The sequence below is a fragment of the Ascaphus truei genome, chromosome 2 (assembly GCF_040206685.1).
Source record: "Ascaphus truei isolate aAscTru1 chromosome 2, aAscTru1.hap1, whole genome shotgun sequence".
Lineage (NCBI taxonomy): Eukaryota > Metazoa > Chordata > Amphibia > Anura > Ascaphidae > Ascaphus > Ascaphus truei.
The window spans coordinates 318,312,447-318,326,213 of NC_134484.1; the positions used below are offsets into that span (position 1 = coordinate 318,312,447).

The following is a 13,767-nucleotide window of genomic DNA, read 5'->3' on the forward strand; positions in this document are numbered from 1 at the left end:
TTACAGTACCAGCACATTGTGTTAATATAACTAATCTGTGTGTGACAGAGAGTGAGTGGCTGGCAATGAATTCTGTAACATTAGTTTCTCTAGCAGCACAGAATTATTAGGCCATTTCCACCGTCAATTTTCAGTCTCCTTAAAAGCATCATCACGCCTTAATGACATTTGCTTTCTGTACATGCTTAGAATGCGTATTAAATTCAAAATATGAACAAATAATTACAGAAATACAATATGCACCTTTTAACTTCTGTGTTGGAGAATTATTACCATGCCTTATTGTGTAGTTGTGGCTATTACATTTTTGAAGAGCTTTAAGGTGCAGGTCCTCTTACAGTGGCGACATACAGTATTATATTTCCCATACAGGAGACTGAATTGCTAAATATTCCTGAAGCTAATTACTTTGGAGTCAAAGAAAAGTAGCAATATTTGGTTATCACTTACACAACCTTGGGATAGTTTCAGAGTCTTTTCATTGACTAGCAAATGAGGCGTTAGCTAGCCCCTAGCAATTGTACACTTGTATCATACTGTATGTCCCATGGCATTTCTAGTTTGTAATTAGAATCACTCCTGAACCTGAAAGTTTATTATTATGCGCTGTCTGTAACATGCCTGATTCCTCCTATTTCTTTGCAACTCCAGCATATATTGGTAAGTTGGACTGTATGGTTAAGGGATGCATGGCAAAATGTTCTTTTCAGGAGCTGAAGACTATTTTCATCGGGCACATACAGCTGTATTCGAATCATTGGAACCCTATGCTTCTTATTACTCGATCACAAGAGGTACAAGTGGCAGATTCTGCATGGCGTGATGACGTGACTCAATTCTCTGCTCATTGAAATGATGTGTTTATGTGACTGGGGATATTAGGTCTACCTGTTAGTGTGTTCCTTAATTTAAAGCAGCAATCCTCTCCAGACCTCTATACAGTATGTGTTCAACGTGTATACTGTTAGTATTTTGCCCATTGAACATGCATTTTTTTTAATGTTAAAAATCTTGGTTTCCTTCTGCGGTTACCATGGTAAACATGGAGTGCACTGTGCCCTGGGGAGAGCTCCATTTTGACATCCCGAAAATGTCATTTTTGAAACACCCATATCTCCTTAATAGAGCATTGTATGTTACAAATAAAAACCGGGGGAAAAAAGGGGGGAAAAAATCTCTAAATGTAAATAACCAAAAAAAACCAGTGATCAGTTAAGCTGCGGATTGCTGCTTTATATACTTTTCTGATCCAAGGCAGAGATAACACACTTGGCAAGATAATTCTTCCTGAAAACTTAAATGATTTTGTAGCATCATGTATTATAGCACAACTTTTGTAAAGCATGTTTCTGAATTTATTGTGGACAATATATTTTATGTTACAAACCTTTACTGCCCTGCTCGGTGAAAAGAGAATAATGCTGAAGCGTGGCAGGCTGACGGGATATGTGAGGAACTACTTCAGGGAAAGGGTCGGGATTTGTGTAGTAACAGAGGTTGTAGAGGCCAATAGTCAGGGAATTCATACCTGCTGGGATAGACATAAGGATTTCCTAACTAGCCACTTCCAGCTTCATATTGCAAAGCCAGTATAACTAACCTTACACGGATGAGACCCAAAAGGTCAAAAGCTGTCTGGGAGTAGGTTTACTGGCTATGCACTTCTTTAACCCAGGCTGTGCTGAAATATCTGTGTAATACGGCCCACATACAGTAAGCTTGTAGGGATCCATGTTAAAAGGGACAAGAAGCAAAAAGTGACACTGTGTACTCATTTGCATCTTATCACCCAGAATCCCTTGCTGCAGTGGAAGTACTCTATGCTGAGAGATAATGGGGAAAGGTAGGGTTGCAGACCTATCTAATACATGCGAATGTGCTCACAAGTGGTATTTTTTATTTGCCATACACTAAATACAAGAGGAAGCCTAGGATCAAAAATGGTTTTGATCAGACAGGAACATGGGCTTATTCAGTGGGCCAATTGTTTGGTTATTTTTTTTACAGTCGTTCTACTGTTTCTAAATTGGAGGGTTTCTGTTATGAAAACTTTCAAAGTGTCACTTTCTGCTAAAATTTCCCAGGTTCAAATACTCAGGACCTATTTGCTTTCAGGAAAAGTAAAAAATAAAAAAATACAAAATTTCAATACAATTTCTATATTCTGAAATGTGCAAAAACAGGGGCACCCGGTCCCGCAACTTAGAATGCCCCTAAGCGTGGGGTCTAAATAAATACAAGGAGTAACAGATGGGGGCTAAGACAAAAGGGGGCTCAGGTCAAGCGGTAGTATACCAAAAACAAGGTAGTCAAGCACACCAAAAATATCACCAATACTTATTTAATGACTAAAAAAGAGTCATCATAGTATCCAACGTTTCTGTGCAACAGGCACCGTCATCATTTATATTTATATTCTGAATGCGGAATAAATTGAGACTGTCTCGGCAGGAAGTTGTGCTGTAATTTACATAAAGGAGTTGCTACTCCCTACATGTTTATAGTATAACTATTGTATCGCATAACGGCCCGGTACGAGGTCTACTTTCACCTTTTCTAGTTCTTCCCCTGCTCACTGATTTAAATTTAAAAATGTTTAACTTTGTATTTTATGAGACTAAAACCTACATTACTATGGCTGACATGCCCCTCTGATTTGGTGACATTAGTAGAACTAACTTAATCTGAAAAGATTAAGAAAATACCCTTTTCCTGATTTAAAATCCCTTTTTAGTCTGAATGGAAAAAGCTCTGTTCTACCTGGTGATATGAAGAAAGTGAGAACAGCAGGAGTTACCGTGTAAACGCTCTACTGCAGGTTTTGGATGCTCCTTTAAATAATTATTAGTGTAACAGCTAGGGGGGAAAAAACAACTAAGGCTGCGAACCTGCTGCGGCCGCGTGCGCGTTTCTCACCAGCAGGGGTATCCTTTCCTAGCCGGTCCCAGCCCCCCCTCGCTGCACGGCTCACAACGTGCTGTGACGCGTCAGCCGCCAGGGGATGCAAGAAAATTGTGATCCCGAGCGGTGACGCGTCACGTGGTGCGCTGATGAGCCTATCAGTGGCGGGAGCTGTCAGACAGCTTCCTCCACAAGATAGGGTCTGTGTGTGTGTCCCTCCGCTCAAACCAGCCCGCCCCCCCCTCCCACTCCGGCTCCCTACAGACCGCATATCGCGGTCTGTGTCTGTCAGCGTGCCGCCTGTCTGCAGTGCGGGCGCGCTGACTGAGGGAGCGGGGCCTTAGCCTAAGGTTGGTAATAAACCTTTAAAGGGCATCACATGGAACTCACTTTCAAATGACTGTAGGCTATAGTGGGGGAACGCACTTTTTACCGAGGCAGTCTGATCCTTCATCTCAAGTTGTGTAGGTTGTGAATTGAAGGCTTCTCTATATACTACACGCAGACCTTATCTCATGCAAGCGAGAGGCATATTGCCTTTTGTGTGTTTGAGTTATTTATTGAAAGCAGAAGTCATTCCTACTTTTTTTTTTATCCATCTACAAAAGCAGAACACTCCTGGACATATTCTATAAGCTCAGGGATCGCCTACCCGTGCAGTCTGACACAGAAGTCAGGTGGCACGGATCGGCAATCTCAGAGTTTATAGTATATGCCCCTTAGAGTCCAGCTTCTATTTCTTAGCCTCAGACTCCAAAATGTTACACACAAACGGTTTTATTTTCTCGAGATCTGAGAACGTCATTTTCAGAATACGTGAGAAGGGATTGCATATTTATATTTCGGCATTACTCCATCTTAGTCAGGTAAACAATTGTTATATATTGCAGTGATCACCTAGATTTGAAAAATACAATTCAATCTAATTTTAAGGACTGAAATATTGGAAATTATATGTACAGTATGTATGTACAGTATATCTTTATTTATATGGCGCCATTAATGTACACAGCGCCTCACAGCAGTAATACATGACATAATCATATAAAAAAAAAAATTTTAAATACATAATGGGAAGAAGTGCTTCAGACATAAAATTGACATTTAGGAAAAGTAGTCCTTGCCCCAAAGAGCTTACAATCTAATTGATATAGATATATATATATATATATATATCTATATATATATATATATATCTATATCAATGTCTGGCATTTATGATGGAAGGCTTATTTAACCCCTTCAATACTGGATTCTATATGCACAGGCCATATACATATTATTACTATTATCGTTTATTTGTGAAGCATTAACATATTCCGTAGCGCGGTACAATGGGGGTACGGAGTTGTGTATATTACAAACACATACACCGTTACATACAAGTGAGGACAAACATGCACAAACAGGTAATGCGAGCCCTGCTCATGAGAGCTTACTGTACAAACCGGAGGGAATTGGGGACAATGTTGAAACAAGAAGGTAAGGTGGATGCTCATTGTGGGATACGGTGCGGCTCAGTTTACACCATGACCCAGTCTGACAGCTGAAGCCATTAAGGTTTTGGGGGGGATGTTACATTGGGTGAAGATTGGTCCAGCCACACAGCTGGTCCCAATGGGGTTACTACTTTACCTGCTAGAGAGAAAATACAATTACCATCTGACATCTGCAATATGTTATGCAACTTCAGCTACATTTTGCAATAATCCCTTTCCGCCAAAGCAGTGTGTTGCTGGCTCATCCAACTACAAAGGGCTTATAAATTACCTTTTAAAAGAAACTTCAAAAAGATTAAAGCATGTATCATTTAAAAAAAATTTTTTTTTAGGATATGTACTTTCATCTTTTTTAAGTTCTTTTTTTTAAAGTTAATTGACTGTAGGACTTTTTAATGGCCAAGGCTGAAGTAGTCACTCTCATTGTTTCCCTCTCGCGTAGGCTCGAGAAGAGGAAATGACCGCAAAAGTGACCGAGCTGCAGGAACAGCTGGTGAAGTTGCAGGAGGAGATATCGAGGAGGCAGGAGGAGAAAGAAGCTCAGGAAGGAGAGGTGAGAAGATCCTTCGGTGAATGGGGAATCTGAAGCATACTAGATTCTTGTATCGGCTTGGTCTGATTATGTTATGTGGCAGCCAATCCCCTGTAGCTGACACAAACAACAGCTTGCTGATATAATTAGCATTTTTAAAGAAACAGATATTTGCGTCAGTTTGTGCCAGCAACATACAGATGTAGCAAGACTTATTGTCACTTGGCGCTAAGGACAGTGTCGGCCGCGATCACACTGCACGGGGTCCATGCCCTCCTCAGTGTTAATCCTTCGATGCTGCGACCACCACAGTCAGAAGTCTTGCTACATCTACTGTATATGTATGAAGCTGGTTAATCTCGCCTATTTTGTGACAAATAACACTTACAGTATGAGCACATTCGCATGTAAGGCCCACAGACCTGCCTTATCCCATAATCACACAGCATACAGTGCTTCCACTGCAGCCAGGGATTCTGGGTACTGATATGTAAATGAATGCTCATAGTGCATTGAAAAAAATCTCCCTGCACACGAGAAAAAATATAGCTGAATCACAAGGACATGCAGCTATATTTTTCTCCTTGTGTGCAGAGAGATTTTTTTTTTTTTTATGGTTCAGGATTTATTGTGAGTTTTTTTTTTTGATTCACCCTTCATCTCGACTGGCACCGGGATACACTAGATTGCACCAGTGAGTGCTTTGCCCTATTTTTTGTATCTTGCTCATAGTGCATCATTATTTGCTACGTATTCACGTTAACATGTGCCACTCAATGTGGGGTTAAGGAGTAAACAGGTCTGGGGACCTGTCTTGGGATGTGAAGGTGCTCATATAGTAAGTGTTCTTTATTATTACTTTACTCTGTACAGTGGAGGGGTTTTGTCACTTGTTTACTCGCAATAACTAGTTTGTATCACATTTGGAAGAGACCTTCTAGGGGCAGAGGTTATTGGCATCTAAGCCTGGAGGATTTATTGGATGCAAAGAGACAGGAAAATGGACCAGTTATAGGTCTCCACTTTCTTTGTAACTTTTTATAGTAGGTTAACACTATCACATACAAATGTAGGAGAGGGAGGATGGAGATATTGAAAAGAAAAGCAGACGGGGAGGCAAATGGAGGGGCTTCCACATACTGTAGTTTACAAAATATATATATATATATATATATATATATATATATATGTATAAATATATATCTACTGTGTGTGTGTGTGTGTGTGTGTGTGTGTGTGTGTGTGTGTGTATATATATATATATATATATATATATATATATATATTTATTTATTTATTTATTATATTATATACACAGACAGACCAGACACATCCCCAAGAAATAGATCCCTCTGTGGGATTGAAGCATTGGTCTTATGTGTCTGTTCTAAATAATTTTTTTCTGCATACTTACCTCTGAGTGCTGTCTTTCCTTTGCTGTTGTGCTGCCCTGTTTTATGATAATGTAATATATATATATATATACACATAACACACACACACACACCGATCACAGCACCAAAGGATTAATGCTGCGGGTGGTCCCATTCAAAGGCATGGACCCTCCGCAGCTCCATCACGGCAGAGATTGCGCCTGGCACTGCAGACTTTTGCTTGTTCGTCTGTAACGCAAAGGACACAGAATTCTAGTTTGACTGAAAAGATGAACTTCAATCTATTTGACCTTGTTTTCTTTTGCTTGTGTTTTAGGCAGCAGTGTCTGAGCTTCAGGTAAGACATGTTTATGGAGCTGCAGATGTGAGAAGACTTCTATTAACACCTCCTAACTGTGTGATGAGATGTGAGGGCAACTTTGCAATAAGGTGAAGTTGCTTCACTCCTCCATTTTGGGGTTTGGAAGCTTAAATAAGATTTAAAGAGGAAAAATAAACCGCCCTTTGACCGTAAAATAAGTGTTATAGCGACAATATTCATTTGGTTTGGTTTCTTGGTTCAGTGCGTGCCATCCAATACTTTTAACTTAAATACGAGTGGAATTCTTCCGTTTTAGAGAAACCAGAAGCACATTATGTGTTACATATCGGCACACATGTACCCCTGTTACATTCCCAAGCGTCTATAATGGTGAAGATGTAGGTGGTTTGAGATACAAGGCCACATTTACAAAGCTGTCTCTTACCATAAGACACCTCCTGGAGCTGCAATATTCCATTCAAGTCAATTAGCTGGAAGGGGCCTTTCAGGGTAGGAGATGTCTTAAAAGGCAGCTTAGTAAATATGTGCCATAGTCCGATGACATCATATTTCATGTCATATTTGTGTCTCTTGCATTTAGACACAGCTGGCAAAGAAAACGACACAACTCAATGAAGCTAAGCTGATGGAGCAGGAATTTAAGGAGAAGGTGAGAGTTCTTGCTTTAAAGCAAGTCAAAGTAAAAAAAAAAAAGAATGCTTTTGTAATACAATTTCTTTCTTATCCTATATCCATCTTACTGATTTGTATCTTAAAAATAAATTAGATAATCATTTTAAACAAGATGACGGAGATAGAACAACTTGTTTTTCCCCAATAATTTACACCTTCTTTAACCCAGGCTGCGCTGAAAAGCTGGGTAATGCGGCAGGCATAAGCTTATCGGGGGTCCATGTTAAAATGGACAAGTTAAAGAAGTCACTGTGTCCTCATTTTCATGTCATTTCCCAGAATCCCTTGCTGCAGTGGAAGCATTGTATGCTAGGAGATAATGGGGAAAAGTTATCTTTCACCGGTCGGCCGCATCGCGGGATTCCCGCAATTTGATTTGTTCAAGGGCCGTCACGTGACGCGACGGCCCTTGAAAAATCAAATTTTGCCGGCGGCGGGTTTTCACGACGGCGCTCCATCGCTTGTCGCTGTCGCGTGCACTATAAGCGCACGCGGCAGCAATGCGTTTGTTTTCGGGCGAATTCGCATCGCCGGCACTATAAGCACGGCCTTAGACATGTGAATGTGCTCATGAGTGGTATTTGTATACGCTGTAATCCTTCTTTTCTGCAACTGTTCAGGTTTGTTCCTGTGCTGAGTGAGTGCATGTAGGGTGAGTGGGTAGGGAACAGGGAGATTATTTCCTGGCTTGAATATTTCAGGGTTACATGCAACGCATAGTTAGGGTGACCAGATTTACAAAAGTAAAAACTGGAACATATTAAAAAAAATATTTATAAAACAAATGACATCACCAACTGCGCCCCTTCTCCTTTGTCTCTCCACCCCGCTCTGTCCCACCTTCTCTCACACACACACCCCATTCTCTCTCTCCCCCCCATCCCTCCATTCGCTCTCTCCCCCCCTCCATTATCATCCCCCCATCCCACCACTCTCGTTCCCCCATCCCTCCATTCTCGTTCTGCCCCCACCCCTCCATTATCGTTCTCCCGCACACCCCTCTATTCTTGTTCTCCGCCCACCCCTCTATTCTTGTTCTCATCCCCATCCCTACATTCTCGTTCTCCCCCCATCCCTCCATTATCGTTCTCCCACCCATCCCTCCATTATCATTCTCCCCCCCACCCCTCTATTCTCGTTCTCCCCCACCCCTCTATTCTCGTTCTCACTCATCCCTACATTCTCGTTCTCCCCCACATCCCTACATTCTCGTTCTCCCCCCCATCTCCTACATTCTCGTTCTCCCCCATCCCTCCATTATCGTTCTCACCACCACCCCTCTATTCTCGTTCTCCCCCCATTCTATTCTCGTTCTCACCCCCATCCCTACATTCTCGTTCTCCCCCACATCCCTACATTCTCGTTCTCCCCCCCCATCCCCTACATTCTCGTTCTCCCCCCCCCCCCCATTCCCTACATTCTCGTTCTTCCCCCCCCATCCCTACATTCTCGTTCCACCCTTCCCATTCTGTCTCTCTCCCCATTCCCTGTCTCTCTCCCCATTCTCTGTCTCTCTCCCCATTCTCTGTCTCTCTCCCCATTCTCTGTCTCTCTCCCCATTCTCTGTCTCTCTCCCCATTCTCTCTGTCTCTCTCCCCATTCTCTCTGTCTCTCTCGCCTCCATTCTCTGTCTCTCTCTCTCCCCCATTCTCTGTCTCTTTCCCCCATTCTCTCTGTGTCTCTTTCTCCCCCATTCTCTGTCTCTTCCCCATTCTCTGTCTCTCTCCCCAATTCTCTGTGACTCTATATCCCCAATTCTCTGTCTCTTTCTCCCCCATTCTCTGTGTCTCTCTCTCTCCCCCATTCTGTCTCTCTCGCCATGCTGTGTCTCTCTCCCCATGCCATGCTGTGTCTCTCTCCCCATGCCATGCTGTTTCTCTCTCTCCCCATGCCATGCTGTTTCTCTCTCTCCCCATGCCATGCTGTTTCTCTCTCTCCCCATGCCATGCTGTTTCTCTCTCTCCCCATGCCATGCTGTCTCTTTCTCCCCATGCCATGCGGTGTCTCTCCCCGTGCCATGCTGTCTCTCTCCCCATGCCATGCTGTGTCTCTCCACACATGCCATGCTGTCTCTCTCCCCATGCCATGCTGTGTCTGTCTCTCTCCCCATGCCATGCGGTGTCTGTCTCTCTCCCCTGCGGTCATGCCTTGAAAGTGGCAGCAGGCTTAAGACGCTTTGGCCAAAGGGTTAAACTAAATGACCCTTTTTCAAGAGCATATATAGGTATTGCACTGTGTATTTTTCTCACATTGGAAGTAGCTTTGGGCATCTTTGTCTGTCTCTCTCCCCATGCCATGCTGTCTCTCTCTCTCCCCATGCCATGCTGTCTCTTTCTCTCCCTCCCCATGCCATACTGTCTCTCTCTCCCCATGCCATGCTGTCTCTTTCTCTCCCTCCCCATGCCATGCTGTCTCTCTCTCCCCCCCCCCATGCCATGCTGTCTCTCTCGCTCTCTCCCATGCCATGCTGTCTGTCTCTCCCCCATGCCATGCTGTCTGTCTCTCTCCTCATGCAATGCTGTGTCTCTCTCCCCATGCAATGCTGTGTCTCTCTCCCCATGCCATGCTGTGTATCTCTCCCCATGCCATGCTGTATATCTCTCCCCATGCCATGCTGTGTATCTCTCCCCATGCCATGCTGTGTATCTCTCCTCATGCCATGCTGTGTATCTCTCCTCATGCCATGCTGTGTATCTCTCCTCATGCCATGCTGTGTATCTCTCCTCATGCCATGCTGTCTCTCTCCCCATGCCATGCTGTGTATCTCTCCTCATGCCATGCTGTGTATCTCTCCTCATGCCATGCTGTGTATCTCTCCTCATGCCATGCTGTCTCTCTCCCCATGCCATGCTGTGTATCTCTCCTCATGCCATGCTGTGTCTCTCTCTCCCCATGCCATGCTGTGTATCTCTCCTCATGCCATGCTGTGTATCTCTCCCCATGCCATGTGTGTATCTCTCCCCATGCCATGCTGTGTCTCTCTCCCCATGCCATGCTGTGTCTCTCTCCCCATGCCATGCTGTGTATCTCTCCCCATGCCATGCTGTGTCTCTCTCCCCATGCCATGCTGTGTCTCTCTCCCCATGCCATGCTGTGTATCTCTCCCCATGCCATGCTGTGTATCTCTCCCCATGCCATGCTGTGTCTCTCTCCCCATGCCATGCTTTGTCTCTCTCCCCATGCCATGCTGTGTCTCTCTCCCCATGCCATGCTGTGTCTCTCTCGCCATGCCATGCTGTGTCTCTCTCCTCGTGGGGGGGAGTGGTGTGTGCGTGTCCATTCTTCACCATACCTTTCACTGTGGAGCATGGGTGGGGTGGGGGGGAAGCCATCTTGAGCCCTGGCAGCAGACACTGACTCACTGCTGGGGCTCCGCGCTCTCCTCCCTGCATTCTCTGCTCTCTGCTGCCCCCCCCCCCCCCACTCCGCTCTGATGGCCAAAACCGGGACACTCGCAAAAAAAGGGACATTTTACAGAATGTCGGGCAGACGGGACAGACCTTAAAAAAACGGGACTGTCCCAGCTAAACAGGGACATCTGGTCACCCTTTGCATAGTAATAAACTCTTGATATAGAACCGCAACAATAGAAAAATCTATTCTGCCGTTTGAAAGGTTTATATTGCAATAAATCACTTATGTCGATTTTGAAAAGCTTATAATGCCTTTGCGTCCTATATGTTCTTGCCTAATTTGATACGTTCTATGTGATTTGTGCAGCTTCACACCTTGGAAGACCAGATGAAACATTACTCACGGAACGTGTTTGCCACTCCACTCGGCACTCCATATAGGGGTGAGCACTATATATTTGTCACTACTTGTATACTCTTGCACTAAATCTCCCTTGATTATCTTTATGGATGTATTCCAGACAGGCACAAATAACAAGAGGTGTGGCAGGGGGATAAACTAAGTTAAGCATTCAGTGACATTGATGTCAGAATTAACGTTACCCTCACTGGTGGTGTCGGTAGCCATTTTGATTTCAAGTTGCAACTGTGACATTGCAGTTACATTTCTTGTGAATCTGTGTTTTGTGGGAGTAAAATGAAATCACCAGTTCTGCTTTGGTTTAGGTGTAACAGGGCATGTCTTTTCTACCTGTCTTTCCCCTCCCCGTTATGCAAGTCCTGCTAGCCGCAGGCTGTAAGAGGTTAAACCTGTGGGTTTGTGACCTCCACCCATGCTCCTCTCTGATGGACAGAAGTAAGGTGATGACTCATGGCCTGTGTAAGCCTATCAGGGATAGGGATAGGTATAGACCATGGGCCCGCCTCTTCTGCTTCCTGATTAGGGGAGTGCCAAATTTACTTAGTCCTGCTCTAGATGAGGAACAGAGCAGTAGGGCTATAAGCCTCTCCCATCGCGGGATGAGCATGCCCACCTCAAGCCCTTGGGTCTGGGGGAACATCTGATTATACCAACAAGATGCCCTGTAATATCTGGGGCAAACATCATCCAGAGGCCTAGAGCCTCTGAGGCCCTGCATCGCTGTGAGGAAGATCTGCAGTGAGTGCATGCTATGCAATAAAGACCCTTGTTATCACACTCCTGTCTAAGTATCAGTCCTTGGGCAGGAGGGAGACGAATGCAATAGTGTGGGCTGATCTCTAAACACCCTGGAGCCCACTAACACCATGAGAGGAACTACAGAAAGAACCTAAGCCTGTCCTGATCTCCATACCAATGCAGATCCAACTCGGCTCTCCTGGACCTAACAGGTATCTGCACTACACACAGGTAGCAGAAGCTGTGCATCTCCCACTGGAGGGGGGGGGGGGGAGGGAATAGTGCTACAATTGGAGGTGCTGCTGAGATCAGGGCTGGTGGTTACAGTGAGAGGAAAGGTACAGAGAAGGTACGCTTTCAGACAGAGTTTGGGGGGGGGGGGGGAAGGAACAGTGCTACGTAGGTAACAGGAAAAAAATGTATACATGAAAAATATCCGCAGAGCAAAGTGTATTACTGCATTTGAGACAACCAGTTCAATACAGCTTTTGCATTTGAAGCATAGCATAAAATAATAATGCAGCAGGAAGATTTCACGTAGAAATGAAGCGGAGCACAGCAGTAAAGCAGTAAAGGTTGGGGGCTAGACACCAGCAATTATGGGGTTAAAAACACTTTGATCCATGGTAGATATTGTGGTACACCGACAGGTCAGCACTCTTACGTGTTTCGGGCGACTGTCTGCCTATATAGCAGGAGACATATAGTGAAATGAATATAGAAGAGCGGACAAGTCAGCTCAAAATACTAATATACAAACTATACAACAGTAGTAAGCATCTTCAGCAGCAGGACATAACCACATTCACAGAGTGTATAATTAGCTAGAGTCACAGCTACTCTACATAAATGTGACAAGTTCTGACTAGGCTACACAGGAGAACAGTAGTATGAAAAGGCCAGGAGGCAACTACAAACAAGTGTGTGTGTGTGTGTGTGTATATGTATGTATATATATATATATATATATATATATATATATATATATATATATATATATTTATATATATATATATTTATATATATATATATATATATATATATATATATATATTTATATATGTATGTATCAAAAACAAACAAGCCTGCAACTAAAATAAAATAAAAATAACATAAAATTGCTATAATCAAAAAATAAGATCAAACTAATAATAATAATGACTTAATGACGGTGCTGGGGACAATAATATATGAGAGCAAAAAGAGAAAGAAAGAGAGTGATAGCATCAGTCCGGACGAAGCAAGGGGTAGCAAAACGTACGCCGTGGCTGTGTCTGTACTCCCCCAGGAACCCACCAACATGGCTCTGGATCATTGCTGGATACTCATCTCTACAACTCATGCTATCACTCAATTTCCTTCCCAGGACTTACATGCTTCTCATCTTGTGGTGACTATTCAGTACATCTAGCATGGTTCTTTTACTGTGGTTATTTGTACATGTCATTACTTACTGTTGGTGATTGAGTGGTACTATATTATCTTATCAATTTAAGTAGCATATAGGTAGAGTACCTTTAGTATCCAGTTTTAGATCCCCTTTTTGACCGGCCGGTCTATAGATACATGAGCAGGTCACAATTATCATTTTCTGGTTTCATTCATTCTGCACATTATTTTGATCTTTTAATTTAGAACACATTATATTCATCTTCTGTGCATAAACCAGAATTTATGTCTTAGCGGTTCCAAGGGGACTATTTTAAAATTTTGTGTAATTCCATGTGTTTTTTCATTGAATAAATCCATTCATCATTTATTATTGCTTGAGTGCTTTTAGTGGGACTCTTTTTCTTTCTCTTTTTGCTCTCGTGTGTGTGTGTGTGTGTGTGTGTGTGTGTGTGTGTGTGTGTGTGTGTGTGCATATATACTGTATATATATATATATATGTATATACAGTGTTCGACAAACCTATACATTTGCTCGCCCCGGGC

At 43.3% G+C, this 13,767-nt stretch overlaps 2 protein-coding genes across 6 annotated transcripts in view; one reads left to right on the forward strand and one right to left on the reverse strand.

The window, feature by feature from the left end:
- Positions 1–13,767, reverse strand: part of LRRFIP2 (LRR binding FLII interacting protein 2) — a 501,877-nt gene that overhangs the window by 428,988 nt on the left and 59,122 nt on the right. The window lies entirely within an intron of this gene.
- Positions 1–13,767, forward strand: part of GOLGA4 (golgin A4) — a 145,226-nt gene that overhangs the window by 96,556 nt on the left and 34,903 nt on the right. For 3 of the 5 annotated variants that reach the window (XM_075586516.1, XM_075586517.1, XM_075586518.1), the window contains 4 exons: positions 4,843–4,953; positions 6,643–6,663; positions 7,229–7,297; positions 11,041–11,116. In XM_075586516.1, coding sequence (XP_075442631.1) covers positions 4,843–4,953; positions 6,643–6,663; positions 7,229–7,297; positions 11,041–11,116 — 277 coding nt within the window. Of the gene's footprint in view, positions 1–710; positions 3,073–4,842; positions 4,954–6,642; positions 6,756–7,228; positions 7,298–11,040; positions 11,117–13,767 lie in introns of those variants that run through there. The other 2 variants (XR_012799195.1, XM_075586519.1) reach the window with 2 other exon arrangements.